This window comes from Anguilla anguilla, chromosome 1 (assembly GCF_013347855.1).
Source record: "Anguilla anguilla isolate fAngAng1 chromosome 1, fAngAng1.pri, whole genome shotgun sequence".
In the NCBI taxonomy this organism is placed as follows: domain Eukaryota; kingdom Metazoa; phylum Chordata; class Actinopteri; order Anguilliformes; family Anguillidae; genus Anguilla; species Anguilla anguilla.
Genome location: NC_049201.1, coordinates 23,991,408 through 24,009,239, shown reverse-complemented (window position 1 = coordinate 24,009,239; position 17,832 = coordinate 23,991,408). Strand labels below are relative to the sequence as shown.

The 17,832-nt window shown below is 40.7% G+C and overlaps 2 protein-coding genes across 2 annotated transcripts; both read left to right on the top strand.

The window, feature by feature from the left end:
- Positions 1-67: 67 nt before the first annotated feature.
- Positions 68-4,369, top strand: nenf (neudesin neurotrophic factor). The gene is made up of 4 exons (XM_035379019.1): positions 68-612; positions 1,200-1,260; positions 2,387-2,490; positions 3,099-4,369. The coding sequence occupies exons 1-4, from the start codon at positions 466-468 to the stop codon at positions 3,273-3,275; spliced, it is 489 nt and encodes a 162-aa protein (XP_035234910.1). The 5' UTR covers positions 68-465; the 3' UTR covers positions 3,276-4,369.
- A 171-nt stretch (positions 4,370-4,540) lies between these two features.
- ezra (ezrin a) lies at positions 4,541-17,123 on the top strand. The gene is made up of 14 exons (XM_035393550.1): positions 4,541-4,662; positions 5,679-5,754; positions 8,646-8,729; positions 9,246-9,341; positions 9,533-9,807; positions 9,963-10,046; positions 10,689-10,835; positions 11,154-11,250; positions 13,120-13,283; positions 13,425-13,555; positions 13,695-13,855; positions 14,315-14,407; positions 14,782-15,030; positions 15,189-17,123. Exons 2-14 carry the CDS (start codon positions 5,743-5,745, stop codon positions 15,351-15,353), a joined length of 1,758 nt encoding a protein of 585 aa, XP_035249441.1. The 5' UTR covers positions 4,541-4,662; positions 5,679-5,742; the 3' UTR covers positions 15,354-17,123.
- Positions 17,124-17,832: the final 709 nt, after the last annotated feature.

Here is a 17,832-nt window from a genome sequence, read left to right as displayed (position 1 = left end):
GCAATACCACCAGGGCCTTTTTATGAATGGGATTAAAATTAGCATATAATAATAGCAAGTATGCATACATGGCTACTGGTTTCCCATTTATTTGCTGTAACTGTCCGTCTCTCCTTCTATGTATCTTTTGTGTAGTTTGTAAATATGCTGCATCTCTAAAATTATCTAACGGGTTTTTGGCCACAGCTTGGTTTTAATTAGCCTACGGATTTGAGTCGTTCAATTCTGAAAGTAGTCGAACAGGAAGTTATCTGCCTGCTTAATTCAGTTTAAAGGACTGACGCCGTACTGTCGAACCACTCATGTTTACTTCTATATCGATATAATTATCGGTGCGAGCTTTTAGCCCATCTAGATGGTATTCATACTAGTGCAATTGCGTAGCACTTGCTGTTAACTGATAGCCCACTTGGAAAGAAGTAGTTATAGTTTCGAAGCTAAGCGAGCTAACAAAAAAGGTTTACAATGACAGTGCTGAAAGTTTATGTCACTTTAGTTCTTGTCTACGCTTTGGATTGCTCAGCAGACGATGCTAAATTGAAATACAAATCCGCTGTTAAACCAGTTCGATTGTTCACCGACGAAGAATTATCAAAATACAATGGACATCAGGTAAGCTATTTTTTATAAGAGTTGGTTGCTATGCTGCATTGTAGCCAAACATAAGCATGCTGCTGTCGTAAAATTTCTTCCGTGAAAAGTCCCTGACTGCTTTGTACGCTTTTGTTTACATTCTGGACAGACGTGGCTGCGGTTGTGACATATCCCCTATATCTACGTTAGCAGTTTTTAATACTATACAGTAAACATGGCATGGCAGACGGTATAGGACATTAGGCTTGCTGGTACATTTTAAAAGACATTTTAGATATGAGGCTGCGAGGCGCCTCTAGCGGCTTAATTCATACTATAGCTACCTCGCATAGTCTACACTACACACTATCATTTGGCTGGTCTACAGTTCTGATATCCGAAATGCTTGCACAGTGCACACGCATATCAAAATGGCATGTGTTTCATAACAAGGATGAAATAGAATGACATTTGACATTTTCTTCCATTTCAGTTTCCGTTTACGCGTAGCTGTCATAAAAATTAAAGATCACAATTTTTATTGAACTCATTATAAATTATTTATTGTAAAGGATGAAAATTAAATATTTACATACATATGTAAGTTTGCGCCTGCTCTATTACAGGAAGGATTGCCCATTTACATGGCAGTGAAAGGAGTGGTGTTTGATGTCACAAAGGGGAAAGGTAATTGGTGGTTAAAGGATGGTCTATGATGCTGCAAAAGAAAAAGGTAACAGGTGTATGATGTCACAAAGGGACAAGTCATTGGTGACCACTCTTTTCAGAACAATGGTTTATTCCCTACTTTACTTACTCTCCCACATTATTTTTCCCACGGTGCACAGGAACTGCCGCCGTGGGTTATGCATGGCAAATTGTGGTAATTCACTCGCTCACTCACTCACTCACTCACAGACGAGGATATTTTGTGGGACGCATGCGCAGGTGGTGCCAGCTAAAATGTGTCTGCGGAAATGAGTTGCGCCGTGGGTCTGGACGGTTACGTGCTTGTTTCTTATCACCTTGGAGCGCTCAATTATACATTAGGTGTAGGCCCTCCCCATTGCTGGGCCATCCTTGATCAGTTCAGGAGAATGCAATCCTCTAAATGCATGCAGCTTCAGCCAGCTGCAGCTTTTTCTCTCCAGTTCACAAGCTGAGCTGCAGAGTCCTGCAGCACAGTTTCTTCTTACGACATATATGCTGCTGTTGCATGAAGCATAGATGCACAAATGGCAAAGCCTTTGTGTGATTAGTAGGGGGATACCCTGCCAATTAAAACCATTATTTCCGGAGTGACCCCATTGCTAAATGTCCATTGTGACAAGGGACTCCCAGCCTTAGACTCCCAGTGTCGGCATGGTCAGGATTCATTTCTGAAACATGGAGCACAGCAAAGTTCTTCAACTGAATACACTGTTGGTGGCCACATTGATCATGCAAACTAAGTCATATCACTTTTTCACATTTATGACAAAAGTACAAAAATGGTCTCGCAAATCTATCCAAAGTTAAGTATATCAACATTTCTGTTTAAAATACATACTGTACGTTCAAATCTCTTTGCTGGAGGTCTGAAATTCTGCTCAAATTCCTCATGTCAGAAATGGAATACTTAAATAAACCATGCTTGAAATGAGCTGACAGCCCTCCCATTGTCTGAGCAGGTAAATTGGTCAAGGTTCATTAAACGTTTATTGCTACCAAACTGTCCAGGTGCGGGGGGGGTCCTTGTCATTTGTTTTTTGACACACAACTAAAAACATTACTCCTCAGAAATGCTTGTAATGGCACACTTCTTACCCCACAGAGTTCTATGGGAAAGGCGCCCCCTACAATGCATTGGTGGGGAAAGACAGCACAAGAGCCGTTGCCAAAATGTCTCTGGATCCTGAAGACCTAACGCATGACACTGTAAGCCAGGTCTCCCTCGCACACATACATTTTTCTTCTCAAAATTTGATTCTCGAATCAAAGTTGTCACATGTTCTTTGCATACAAAAACTTTCAATTGTGCCTTTTGTTATTTAAGTTTCACATTTTTACATGTTGTCGTAGCTTTATACTGCATATAATAAAGCAATTTATGAGAGTATCATTAGTGTTACCAGGCTGAGCTTTTTGAACCATGGAGTTGAAATGTGTCACACTGTTTTGTTAAAATCCTGTCATAAAAGCATGCATTTTGTTACATGAATTGACACTTAAATCTAAAACATGGTATCCTTTGAAAGTATTTTTTAGCAGTGGCTGACTTCAGTTTTGAATTCTTAGTTATCTTGATGCTGGGTGTTCTAGCCAGTTTGGCTTATACAGGCATCTGCCAATTCATGCAGTTGCTGTATTCTCATTCACTGTAGTTATTACTGTTTTGCATTGTAATCTGAACAGCCCATTGTGTCTTATTCTTTGTAGTTATTCTTTGCCTGGATTTGTGTCGGACAAATGCATAAATATAAATAAGTATTAATGTAATTGACTACTCAATGTCAATGTTATTGTTTCTCCTTTTTCCATGGTAGACGGGGCTAACAGAGGAGCAACTTGAGTCACTTGAGAGTGTGTTCAGTGGAACTTACAAAACCAAGTACCCAATTGTAGGATACACAGCCAGACGCATCCTTAACCCAGATGGGAGTCCGAACGAGGATTTCCAGCCGGATGACCAGCCCCAGTTCAGCACCAGAGATGAATTCTGAGCACAACCTTAAAAAACAATAACAAAACACATTTATTTAGAATTTGTTTATTCATGGTTACAATCATGTTGTGTTGGGGCCCTGATCACATTTTTATTTAATTCCTAGTATGATCTCCCCTTCTCGTTGGAAAACATTAGTGTCTTCATTGTGTGCAGGCTTTTTAAGAGTTTGTTACATGTCTCTCCTGAATGGAAGGTATCTCTTGTCTTTAAAGTCTGAAATGATTTTACTTTTCAAAAAGAAATAGTGGATAGTCACAATTAGCTCTTCTTTGTATTAAGGGTGCATCTTGTTTGATTAAGCTATAAATTCACACTGTGATTCCTTGCATATGTATGTTTATACCTAGCTATGTGATGTGTTGTAAATTTCTGCCTTTAGTAGATGTTCTTCTCCAGGGTAATTTACATTGTATTTTTATATATTGGCCACTTATAAACTGGGTATATTATTGAAGCAATCCAGGTGAAGTACCTTGCTCAAGGGTACAACAGCACCCCCTCTAGGAATCTAACTGACATCGTTTGAGTCAAAAGCCCAATTCCTTAACCATTACTTCTGGAAACTATTTGAATTGAAGATGGAAAAGTGGTAGGAAGAATGGCGAGCCTCAGTACTAAATGTGAGCGTAACACTACTGGTATGTCCACTTTGGCAGTTATGCCATTTTTTTGTATAAAGTAAGCATGTTCCCTTGATCAGATGTATTTTATCTTTATCATTCATATGTTGTGACTGTCAATCTCCATTATGTGACACTACATGTATAGTATGTATCCAAATATCCAAACGCTGAAACTGTGTAGTAAAAGAATTGCATAAATGTGTGGTCCTCTGATGTGTACTTAGCTGAAAGCCAATAAAAGTGAAGTGACATGTCCATCCAATTGAAAATTTATTTTCTATTTAGGTGTTGAATAGTCATCACTATCTGCATACCATGTTACTGTAACCACGGTCCTAGCAGTTATTATGATAATGTTTTTGCTTGCTTGAGAGAATGTTTGAGAGAATCCTGAAGAAACCCAGCCCACTTGTGTGAATTATTATGGGCACTTAATTAAATTTGAATTAAAACATGAATACCAACTCATTTCCAATGTTTTGCCTGTGTACATTCATTTTCGCTAATTCATAATGAAAACGTAGCATCTCAGCGCATAGGAAGTTGGAACCATATTGCCCCGCTATACTGGACTGTGGAGTGGATCGCGAGTTTGAAGCGCGTTCCTGCCAGTGGTGACAAACAGGAAGCTGTAAACCTTTGTAATCTGGACTCAGCAGTGAACTGAACGCTTTTACTCAAGGATCAGCCATATTGCAGCTGCGGCTATTTCTGCTGTGCTCCGAGTTTGTCTTCAGTCACATCGGCTGCACCGCAGAGGTGAGCGAGTCACACCTAACGATATTTGAGAAATCGCACGTGCAAACTAGCGGTACGATCCGCCTACGTTTGAGGCATAATCCTGTGTTTTGTGTTGCCCTGTTCGCCGTTAACAGGTGCTTCAAGGACTATTGGGGATGGGGCTCCGTGTTGAAGGTTAGCTAAATTGTTAGTTTGCTCGCAAGTTATCATAGTACTACATTCACATATGTTGTGTCGGGATGTGTTAATTTGGAGAGTTAACAGATTTTTATTATTTTATTTTCTTATTTCTTATTTTAAGAAAGCACACATTGAACTGTATTAGTTTATGAACTTCTTCAGGGTATACCTGTTGGGAGGGGGTGGGGGTGGGGGTGGGGGTGGGGGTGCGACGTGGTAAACGGTAGAAACTCAAAGGCACCAGGATTGTTTTAAGAAAGTAAACTATTGAATGACATTTTCCAGTGGAATTAAAAAAATAAAAAAGTATTATAACACTGTTGTTACTTATACATTAGCCTGTGTCATAAATTAAAATTATTAAAGAGCTGTAACTGATTTAAAACATAGGTCAAATACTCTTTCCTTGACATACTGTGTGAAGCACTGTCAAGATTTGGAAGCAAGTGGCAATGTTTCATATAACAAATACTTGCACTCACATGCCGATATGTTGACTTTTGGGTGTTAAACTGAGAGAAATATCTTACAACACTTGAAACTAGTTGGAAGGCGGCACGTTTTAAGGATTTTACACCTTTATGTCCGGTCAAGGGTCGTATCTTTAGAGGTGCTGAGGTAAGTATTTACAGAGAAGGGTGGAGGCAGGGTGACCTTTATCTAATGGCAGGGGATGTATATTCACACTTATCTTTCAATTCTTCTGGGCAAGGCTCATTTGGAATCTGGGGTAGCACGTCTATTAATGATTAATAAGACACTGTGCTGTACGTCAAGACTTGGCAAAAGCCGAGAGCCAAGTCTATCGACAGGGAAAGTCTTTGTTACTGAGGGGAAGCACTTTTTAATTTCAGGGGATATTCCAACAAGAAGAGGCCTGGTAGCTGGTTCCACACTTGACCTTGAAAAGGACACAACATGCCAAAACCTGTAAGTGCAATTAGATTTTTCGTATTTTTTTTGCCTTCAAGTTGGATATAAGATGTCTATTTCTTAAATGGGTTTGACCCCCAGAAATGCATGGTTTAAGTTTGATTTCCAGGTGGGGAACTGATGTTGAGCCCTTATTCATGATACTTAACCTGAATTGTTTCAGTAAGTATTCTGCTGTATAAACTGATTGTATTTTACAAAGAAAGAAAGTGTGTAAGTTGGTCGGGATAAGTGCACCAGTGAACTGCCTAAAACATGTTAAGAAAACTGTATTTGGCATGGTCCACGGTTTGTGAAGTCCATATGATTCACTTGGTCCGTATGTATGTCACATCTTTTTGTGAAGGTGTCCAATCAAATATGTTATGATTGTGCTTAACTATTTTATTTTGATACTTTTGATAAATGAATGTCTTCATTTTCATACATATTTATGACATTTTAGGCTTTATTTAGTGCAATATCGGGCATTTCAAGAAGAGCACAGTTTATGAGTTTATACTGTTTTTACAATTACTGTTCAATAGTTTCAGTGTATTTTGAAGCAGCTTTATAGATGCTCAAATATTCTATTAAATATGGCAGCTGAGACTTTTGAACTAAGTGAAGGCTAAGCACCATAATGCTAGTCAATGCTAGTGAAAAGTTCTCATTGGTCGAGGCTTGTGAAATTAACTGCATGAGGGTGTGCAGCAGTTTTGGTGTGATGTCACTTTTGTTGACCAAAGGAACAGCAAGGTCTGTTTGTGCCTGTTGATTGGTCTCTATGGCACCATGTGAGGTGTGGTATTGAACTTGTGCATTTTTCCTTGTGCTCAAACCCATTGCCGTCATCAAAAAAACATTGCTTACCCATAAGATTTCCAGAGAGGGAAAATCCAGCATGAGCAAATGAAAGGAATTAAGAAAAAAGTTACTGTCGAACTGTAAACGTTTATTTTGCATGGAGTGCTGTTAGACGCCAGGTACAGGTGGAACTGACCTTTGTTTAGCTGGCACTTGATTAGTCCTGCCTGAAAGTTCTTCAGAAGCGAGTCACACTTTCTTGCTGCCTGAACAATGCCAATTTTTTCACATTTCTGCTGACAAATTGGGACACACCTTCAATCAAGTGGTCATTTATTAATATAAATAACTAATGAGAATGAAATAGCTATTGTCAAAGGGAATGACGTGAAAGAATTCTATGGCAAATGCAAATGTTAAATAATTGTATTTGTTGATGACACGTAACCTGCATGTGAAGCAAACACTGTGGTAGCAGCTGAAATAATTAAAAATGATTTAGACACCTCAAAAATAGTATTGAAAATATTCAGTATACAGTATTATTTTAAATGACCCAAATCAGAGGGTGTGCAATATGAAAATGAAAGGGATATAGTGTTTGAACCAAGTATCATCATCTGTATAAGACTTAAAATTAGCAAACAGGATGCTGAAATTCATAACAAAAAGCATTGTATATAAATGAAGCTCATTTGTGATATTAGACATTTCATTTATAAAACCACATATAGAGTGACCAGTTTTGGGCATTGGGCTGTAATGTAGTGTTGTAGCTCTTGAGTGCAGAACAAGGGATAATCTTTAAAGTTATTATGAAAGACCTAAAGCAGTTTGGAGTTGATTTTGAAAGAACATACAATGAGTTACCAAAGTTGACCAGCAATGAATATTTCTCTTTTCCTGTGTGTGGAGTTCTCACTCTGAGATCATCATAGACCTTTACTGTGAAAGCCTCTCACACGCACTGTCAAAAGCTTTGGTTAAATTTGGCACTTCAGTGCAAATCACTCTTTACATCTGGCTTACACTTGTCTGGACCAGTGGACGAACCAATCCGTATTTTGTCATTTATATACCATTTATATACCATGTGTGACTGAGGTGGTGCAGGTAGGAATGAGTTCAAGGTCAGTTTCTCTCTGATACTTGGTAGTATTTTTTCAATGCAGTAAATAGTTTACCAGTTATTGTAGTGGAAACTATGACCACTTTAGTGCTCTACTTTAGTCCTTGTTGTTCTTTTAACTTGAGGAAACATGTCAAACTTGCATGCACTGAAATGGAATATAATCATTAAAATCTGTTTTCATGTGCTTAATCAGTGATATATACGCACGTTCTTGGAGAAATACAGCATTTCTGAATGCCCTGTTGCTACACTGTAGTTCCTATTGGCAAAGTGCATTTACTCTGGACAAGTTTCTTTCCTCTCTTTCAGGAGAAAGAAAAATAAAAAACTTGTAGAAAGTATACATACTGAACAAGTTATTTTTCATATTGCCTCCCAGCAGTAAAAAAGAGAATACACATGTTCATAGTTATGCTGCATTGTCATTATTTCAGCAGTGATCACATGGCCGCACAACTTAACAGACTACTCATAAAGCCTTTCTTGTAGTTAAATATTTTACCTTCCCCGGAGAACAGGCAGACAAGGGAAAATGGGCTCCTGAAACTCTGTGGCAGTGGCAGCTCTTCTGCTTACTTCAACCTGTTAAAAATGTACTGATTAACCACAGCGGTGTGACTGGGATCCGGGGCAGGGGTCACAAGCCCAGAGGTAGCCACGGGGCCCAAGATGAGACCTCAGCTGAGCTCAGATACGCTCTTACAGGGGACTGTTCCCCAAGAATAACTAGAACAAGGTCAATGAAAGTGGATTCGGATGGACTGCAACTGTGACTGTGACTCAGAGGGGGGCCTACACTCTGGGCAGTGGAATGGGGGAGGTGGTGGGCATTGTTGGATACTCAAATCATGCATATTTCTTGGGTAAATTTGCCTCTTTGAAAAAAAAGCTCTTTTTTAAGGGAGGAGGGGGACTGCACTGCTGGTTTTTAAGCTCTTTTAAATTTTCAGAACGTCTGTGTGTTTCGCAGATTAATGTCCGCGTCACCACGATGGACGCAGAGCTGGAGTTCGCCATCCAGCCGAGCACTACTGGGAAACAGCTCTTTGACCAGGTCTGTCCCAACATTCGCAGTCACATTGCTCATTAATCTTTTCCTATCTTATCAAGATTTCATTCCACCTCAGGAAACACTCCTTATCTGCATGTTTCACTGGCAGCCATTTTAGACAAATTCATTTGCACCACTGTGCCTGTTTAAAAACAGTCACTGTTTAAATACCAGTATACACCATCCTGTCGATCTGCTGTAATGCTTTTAGATAGCTGCAGTTTTGAACATAACCTCACAATCAAGTTCAAGCATGAGTAAAATAATGAAATAAAATAAAATATTATTGTTTTTATTTTATCAGTGTCTCTGTCCTGTAACAAACTTCTTCTGACTTGAAACATTCTGTAATCCCTTCACACTACACTGGTTTTTCATTATTTATTAATTTTTTTCAGTTACTGTATTTTTGCAGAAGGAATCAATAGTCACTTATCTCCAGTATAGATAACCTGCCTCGCAAAACTGCACTGTTTTCCTGTTTGGAACCGCACTTAGATGTACCTGTCCTCTCTGCAGGTGTTGAGGACTGCAGGACTCCGGGAGGTGTGGTACTTTGGCCTGCAGTACACAGACAGCAAAGGATACCTCACCTGGCTGAGAAATGAGAAAAAGGTGAGGCTGAAATTAAGTTTATAAGCTGCCATGAGTATATCAAAATGTACGACTTAATTCCATCCTAAATGATCTTTAGTCACTGCTAAAATTGTTTTGCTGCTTTTAAAAAAAATTAAATTGGCTGCAAAGAGCTTTAAGAACACTCCTCCTCTTCCACCTCTCCTTCCTTCTTTCCTTCACTCTCGCAGGTGGTCGCCCAGGAGGTCAAGAAGGAGAACCCACTCCAGTTTAAGTTTCGGGCAAAGTTCTTCCCAGAGGATGTCTCAGAGGAGCTGATCCAGGAGGTCACCCAGCGCCTCTTCTTCTTACAAGTGAAGGAGAGCATTCTGGGAGATGAAATCTACTGCCCTCCAGAGACGGCCGTGCTGCTCGCCTCCTACTCTGTCCAAGCTAAGTTCGGAGACTACAACAAGGACGCCAATCAGGCTGGCTACCTGAGCTCTGAGCGCCTGCTGCCTCAACGGTGAGTGGGACGGGGGCAAGCTACAGCTTACTGTGATAGCCTATGGTCTGCGGTGTGAATGACATCATGAATAATATGTGATTGAGATATTTTAGACTGAATAAGGAGCACCCAATGAGCAAATGACTGTAGACTTTCCCTGTCTCCCTCTCTAGTGTTCTGGAGCAGCACAAACTTTCCAAGGAGCAGTGGGAAGAGCGGATTCAAATATGGCATACGGAACACCGTGCTACACCCAAGTATGTCTGAGGGTTAAATCCACATTCTAGTACCACATTTCATTAAACAATGCTTACTATTTAAGTGAACCAGCTAGTACAGTGGATGATAATTCCATTCCAGCAAGGCCAGGGTGGGTGTAAGCTTTTGTTTCAGCCAATTGCTTGGGCATAGTAAGTGAATTAACTGTATACACTACTACCTGTTCAATTTGTATATTTGTATATTAGAGACCACAGTAAAACATCGTACATGGGTACATAAGAACAGTCTTCAGCAGTCACTTTTAGTCTATGACAAATTGTCTTGCACTTGATTTGGTTAATTGCATCGTTAAAAAAGGAAGAAATTGGGAAGAAATCCTGGAATAGATGCAGCCCTCGTTGGTCACTCATGCCCTAGTACCACATTCCAGCAGTCTGTTCAAGCCAAAATCCCAGTGCCATATTTAACAAAACATTCTAGCATCCCATTTAGGTTAGAATTCTATTACCACGTTTAGCTTCAAAAACAACACTGAACTAAACATGCTTGTGCAGAGCTCTGCTGTATTAGTAGTCTGAGTGAAAACAATTTCTCTCTGATTCTTGGGTCATTTATCTTATAATGTGGCAAATCCAAGCGCTCATTTCATTTACATTATATTATATGTTCTCAAACAGGAATGATGCTATGTTGGAGTACCTGAAAATCGCTCAGGACCTGGAGATGTATGGAGTCAACTACTTTGACATCAAAAACAAGAAGGGATCCGATCTATGGCTGGGAGTGGATGCCCTGGGGCTCAACATCTATGAGAAGGATGACAGGTGACTGCATTAGATTGCCCCCTCTAAATGACAGAGGACAACTCACTGTTTGAGTGTCCCCAATACACCAGAAAGAGAACAGAGAACAGGTCACTGTGTAGAGCATCCTCACTGGACATATGTGCATTTATCACAGCTAAAGCCAATGAGTAGGACTTTCCAAGCCTCTTATTCTCAATATATTCTCACTTCTTCTAAAATGTATACTATGTCTTAGGATCCCAAATGATATATCTACAAATTATATAATTAATCTAATTTGTTATAGATGTAATTAATACAAATAATAAGACTCATAAATGTATCTACCATTCCCAGGCTGACTCCAAAGATTGGATTTCCTTGGAGTGAGATCAGGAATGTCTCGTTTAGTGACAAGAAGTTTGTGATTAAACCCATGGACAAGAAGGCACCAGTGAGTGGTCTTATCTTCCTCTTAAGCAGCAGCTCCCAAATCTGGGACGAGACCATGGGAATAACTGAGTTGGGTAGTGACACACTCACACAACATGCCTTATACCAGGCCTCACAGCCCTGAGCAACACCTTTGGGATTAATTGGAAAGCCAACTGTGAGCCAGGTCCAATCACCCAATCAATGTCTGACCTCACTAATGCTCTTCTGGCTCAGTGGAAGCAAATTCTTGCAGCAATGCTCCAACATATAGTATAAAGCCTTCCCAGAATAGATGTTATTATAGCAGCAAAGGGTGGTCCAACTCCATATTAATGCCCATAATTTTGATGAGATGTTGGATGTCAGGTGTCCACATACATTTAGCCATGTAGTGTAGTTTGTTCATACATGAGCACCCATTAACAATTGAATATTGAAATATGACATAGGTATACACAAATATTTAGAAACATGGTACGTAGGAACGTGAACATGGACATGAACACGCCATGCAGTCACCTGATATGGCTAATTCAGCTGGATGCCCAGTGTTTGGCTTGGGTCTTCATACTCTAAATGCTATTGACTTCTGGCATTCCTTTACAGTCATTATTTATTAATTATAGGCATTTACCAGGTGCTTTTATTGAGACAAGCTAGCACAGTTTATTCTCTTTACATACTTTACAGCAATTCAGAAGCAATTCAGGTTAATTACCTTGATGATCAAGGTTCAGTACCTGCTGGGACAGAGGCTGCATCCTTGTACTTACAACCCCAGTTCCCTAACCATTACGCTACACGGACAGTCCATAAAACCTATTCAGTGGGTGTGGACTTCAATGCAGTTTACATTAGTTCAAGGGCCTTAGATGATGTCTTAATTTCTGGCAGGGAATTTAACCAGTTCATTATAATTGTATATTGTTACTTTTATTATATACATAGTGCATTATGTGTGATAAGGTTATCTTTCTCATAAACCTATTATTTAAAAAAATGTTTTAAGAGACCATGCTTTTAGTATTTGCTTTTATTAGTTTTTTATACCACCAATCCTGACATAAGTTCAGTACCCAGCCTCACTAGAAAACTAGTTGTTAATTGCAATGAGCAGTGTTAAAGTTAGAGTCCTCGTTTACAAAATCTCCAGTTGTTAGACAGTTTAGCCCAAGGGGAAAAGTGTCTGCTGTCTGTGACTGTGTGATGATTGCAGTTACCTTATTGGACCAGAAGAGGGAAACAAAAGCTAAATGTAGACCCATTTGCAGTTTATCTTTCATATCGTGATGGGAGAAACTACACCCCCTTTCATTTCTGTGCTTTTACATATTAGGACATAACTAACTCTCATGAAGTCTTAAACAACTCTTAACAGTAAGATAAATCTAACATCATGGGACAAATGGCATGTCATTATGTTTTTGTAATTATTTTAAAAAACATGCCATCATGCAGAAGCTACCCTCATTGTTTTCATAAGAAGGAATCAAATCAAATATTATATTGAGAATAATCCTTTTTGTTTAATCTGTTGTGTGCACAGAGCCATCCCTAGAATTTTAGGGGCCCTGAGAAAAAATTAATTTGGGGGTCCCTCCAGAATATTGTAGTCATACTGAAACCTTTAAAAAAGCGATCTGTCAAAGGAAGGCAAGAAGGTGGGCACCTGACTGAGAAGATGGGGCCGTAGGCACAGTGCCTGATCTGCCTAGTGGGAGGGATGGCTCTGATTGTGTGTACGGCATGAATACAATCGGTAGTGTGATGATGTGGTTTCATTCTTACTCATGACATCATGACTATTACAATTCTTGTGTTTATAATGTAAAGTACCTTCTCCAGGTTACTCCTCACATGTTCTCTTCATTTTCTCTCTCTCTCTCAGGACTTTGTGTTCTACGCCCCTCGCCTGCGCGTTAACAAGCGCATCCTGGCGCTGTGTATGGGGAACCACGACCTGTACATGCGCCGCCGCAAGCCCGACACCATCGAGGTCCAGCAGATGAAGGCCCAGGCCCGTGAGGAGAAGCACCAGAAGCAGATGGAGAGGTGAGGGACCCGCACCCTGTCTGTGTGTGCATGTGTTTGGGTCCGCGGGCCTGTGTGAGCGTGTGCGAAGAGAGGGGGGCGAGCGTGAGTGACAGCGCTGCGGTGTGGTGTGTTGTCTCACCACCTGTTTCTGCCCCGCAGAGCCCTGCTCGACAGTGAGAAGAAGAAGAGAGAAGCCATGGAAAGGGAGAAGGACCAAATGGAGAGAGAGAAGCAGGAGCTGATGATGAAGCTGTACCAGTTTGAGGAGCAGTCAAAGAAGGCGGAGAGAGGTAGGGAAAGAAGACCCGTGCTTGTGAGCTGCGGTCCTGACAGCACCTGTGTATCTGTGTGTGTGAGAACTGCGGTCTTGACAGCTCCTGTGTTTCTGTGTGTGTGTGAGCTGCAATAATGACTGCGTCCGTGTCTCAGCCCTGCAGGAGCAGATAGACAGGGCCCTGCAGCTGGAGCAGGAGCGAAGGAGGGTGGAGGAGGAGGCAGCCAGGCTGGAGGCAGAGCGCTACGCCGCTCTGAAGGCTAAAGAGGAACTGGAGAGGCAGGCTGAGGACCAGGTCAAGAGTCAGGAGCAGCTGGTGAGAAGCAGAGCAGCTGTCACACAGAAGAACACTTACAGAGATAGCTCCTGAGCTGCACTGCTGAGCTACGAGCTTAGCCTGTCACCCCAATCAAATTTAGCTAATGGTAGAAGGACTAGACCACCCTGCCTTGTATGCTCTCATTTTTTACACACAAGCTTTTATGCACAAGCTTTTCAGTATTTTGTTAAAAACACAGGAACTGTGACCCTGTGTAGCCATGTGCCATGCTTAAGGGGATTTGTACAAACATGTCTTTAGTAGCATTAAGACCACTAGCTATGTAGATTCCCTCCCATAGCACTTCTAGCCATTTTAATCCTCAAACTCCTTTAACAACCATCCAGATTGAAAGGCATGCCAAATGATTTTTCATTTACTAGCCCACATTGCTTATTGGTGAACAGACTTGGCTGCATGGTTGCCATCGTAATAAGTGACCATCTGTGTTGTCAGGCTGCGGATCTTGAGGAGTACACCTCCAGGATTGCAATGCTGGAGGAGGCCAAGAGAGCCAAGGAGGAGGAGGCAGAGAGGTGGCAGTGTAGGGTGAGTGTCTCCATGCATAACACACTGTGACAGCGGTCTCTATACCAAACAACTGCACTGTAATATCTGGCTCTATACCATCTAAACATATTGTAAGAGAACATATACCATCCAACCACACTGTAAACACTGTAGTGTACAGCCACAATAATTCCTGTATCTATGTCATACAGTCACACTGAAAGATTTGTCTCTCTACCATACGACTGTACTGTATGAGCTGTCTTTATCATACAGCCATACTGATAGAGCTGTTTCTATACTATACAACTGTACTGTAACAGTGGTCTCTTATGTTATACACCTGCACTGTAAGCACTATCTGGCCTGCAGAGCCACTGTTCGAACTGGCTTCATAACATGTATGGATTCAGGCTCAGGAGGTGCAGGATGACCTACTGAAGACCAAAGAGGAGCTGATCATGGTGCAAACAGCCCCGCCACCGCCTCCTGTTGCCCCCCTGGTCGAAGAGCACGTGGACGAGATCGAGCAGGACGACAGCGAGGAGAACAGCAGTTCCTACAGCGCCGACTTGCAGAACGAGGGCATCGACGACCACCGCAATGAGGAGGAGCGCCTGACCGAGGCCGAGAAGAACGAGCGTGTGCAGAAACAGCTAATGGTGAGGTCACGCTTTCTGGCAGTGGGGTTCACAAACGGTCTTGTACAGTTAGAAAGTCTTAGCTGGCTTGTGGTCCCTTGTTCCTGAGCGATTGTACAGTTGCTATGGACTGTCAGATTGTATTCGTATGAACTCCGACTCCTCTCTTCTCCTACCAGGCACTGAGCTCGGAGCTGGCCCAAGCCCGCGATGACAGCAAGACGACCCAGAACGACGTGCTCCACACAGAAAATGTGCGCGCTGGCCGGGACAAGTACAAGACTCTGCGGCAGATCCGTATGGGCAACACAAAGCAGAGGATCGACGAGTTTGAAGCCTTATAATAGAGTATGTGCTCTGAAACCTTGCCAAATGGAGCCCACTGTACCCAGGGCCACACCCTCTTTCGCCGCGGCCATACCTACTATCTCCATAGCTACACCCTCTATCCCCACAGCCCCTCCCACTGTCCCTGCATATAAAGCTAGACCCACCAACAGTTAGGATATTTGCATGAAACCGCACAGAACTGTAGATGTACCGATTACAATGATGTTTCCATAGCAGCTTTGGGTTTACAGCACTAGAGACAGTAGTTTATTCTGCCCTCACCAAATGGATAGCCCTATAAATGTATTCCTATGGCTAAATAAAAAAGCCTCTCTTACTTCAGAAAAGGTATTATTTTAAAGATAGTTTCCAGTCTGCCTCCTTTGGCATCTCAAAATTTCAGAATGAATTAAATGAAACAGCCAAACATGTTAGGAATGACTAGTATGTAGATTATTATGTTAATGTGCTATATATATATATGACTGAATTAGTCAGGTTGAGCTTGGAAAAAACAAAACCAGTCAGTTTACAAATATTGTAAGCATGGCAGTTAATTAAATCATAGATAGTGATAAAGTAGAGGAAATTTTTGCTGATTTATTTCTGGACCTCAATTTGCCAGTTATCTTTGTTGATCACTTAGGATCATTGGTGACGATTGCTTTACCAGACAGTAATATAGCCTTGTGTATACACATAGGCAAAATGACCGCTGTTGTAGAAATGTTTGCATAAACCCATTTGATCAAATTTGCCTGCAAATGGAAAAACGTTTCCGCTTTTACCTGAAAACAGCCGTGGGAACATGGTCAATTAGCTGCATTTTTTACAAAATGATTTGTGCTTTGTGAAAACTTTTGCGGTGAAATAACAGCAAGTCAGAATTCTTTACTCATTCTGCACCTGTATTTCATATACCTGTTTATAATGCACATATTATAACTGCATTCATCATCATCTGTTGTGTTTCATTGTGAATTATAGAAGCAAGTACAGTATTTTTGTAGTTTTATGAAACTGTACTGTGTTCAAATTAAATAGGTAAATAATCACCCTGGTATTGTATTGGTATAGCTTTTAAAAAATGTTTAGCTTATATGTTACTAAAGATAAGCAACCTTATATTCATATGTAGGCAATTTATTCCATATTTGCTTAGTCTGATGCTTAGTCTGACTTTGGCCAGGGGGGTGCTGGTGTCTAGAATATATGCTATTTTAAAAGAAATTAAGTGTTTTTGGATTTGCTGTAGGAATGGATCATGAAAGCTACACAGTGTAGTAACATATGGATTCCAGTGAGTGCCTCATAACCTGTGTGAAGGCGAAGTGCGGCTATTCAGAAAGGTGGAAAGCATGGCGTAAAATTTTAATTTGATTTTCAGAGATACACATACACACGGATCATTCCTGGAACAAAAATTATGGGTTATTTAATCTTAGATGTATATTTTTCTCTTCTACAATTATATTAAAGTTTTAATTTTACTGTGAGGTCCCTATGTAAAGAGCATTAACAGTTCTGTATTTTTTTTTCCATGCCATGTGGTGTTTAACCAGTTGAATTTAGCTTTGAATTGGGCCACTTTGCTATATCCCGAATTTCTTTAGTTAACATCCAGACATATATTACTAATAAGCTATTGAATTGCCATTGATAAGGGCATATTCTAAGCATTTGAAAAAAGTATAAATATATCAGACAAAATTTCCAACTGCTACAAACCCTGTCATCTGTCATCCTGTCCTCATTCAAATAAACATTTTCCTCATTTAAGCACACAATGTTGTTTGGCCCTTCATGAAAACAAACGTGAATAGAGATATACAGTACACAGCATAAATGAGTACACCCCCTCTGAAACCTAACAAATCCATCTCTCTTTACAAATAAGACCTATTCAGGGTTCCTATATCATGTAATGTTCCAGAAACATGGTTTATCAGTTCCCAATGAAACATGTCAATACTAAACAGGAATATATGATTTTCTTATCAAAATGATAAAAGGCCATGTTGAAAAACTGAGTACACCCTCCTGAAAGTTAAAAATGTTTTCTGGCGCTAGTTAAGGGCAATTGATCAGCAGATGAGTCTGTTGAACCACCACACTCAAACAGGTGTAATTGGTTGACAATTGTGGTACTTAACCAATTGAATCACTCTCAGACTTAATGCTGACAACAATGGCACCACATGGGAGAGAATTGTCTGGAGACTTGAGAAAAAAGTTATTTCATTGCACGAAACAGGACATGGGTACCAGAGGATAAGCAAATAACTGTTATTAAGTCAGAACACAGTGGCAAATGTGATACAGAAATTCTGAAAAGATGTACTTGTGACAAGCTCCCTGAAACCTTCAAACCTTCGTGATTTTTGCTGAGCAAAGTGCTGGAGCATTGCAAAGCAAGTGCCTCAGAGCTGCCAAACGCTGTGGAAAGCCAAACTGGAGTGATTGTTTCATCTTGCACTGTAAGACACACCCTGC

Bases quoted from the DNA above. Each gene is read 5' to 3' on its own strand.
- nenf (XM_035379019.1), top strand. From the start codon at position 466: ATGACAGTGCTGAAAGTTTATGTCACTTTAGTTCTTGTCTACGCTTTG. The intron at 613-1,199 runs GTAAGCTATTTT...GCTCTATTACAG, and splicing joins CAAAATACAATGGACATCAG to GAAGGATTGCCCATTTACAT. The intron at 1,261-2,386 runs GTAATTGGTGGT...CTTACCCCACAG, and splicing joins TGATGTCACAAAGGGGAAAG to AGTTCTATGGGAAAGGCGCC.
- ezra (XM_035393550.1), top strand. The intron at 10,836-11,153 runs GTGACTGCATTA...TACCATTCCCAG, and splicing joins ATCTATGAGAAGGATGACAG to GCTGACTCCAAAGATTGGAT. The intron at 13,284-13,424 runs GTGAGGGACCCG...TCTGCCCCGCAG, and splicing joins CACCAGAAGCAGATGGAGAG to AGCCCTGCTCGACAGTGAGA.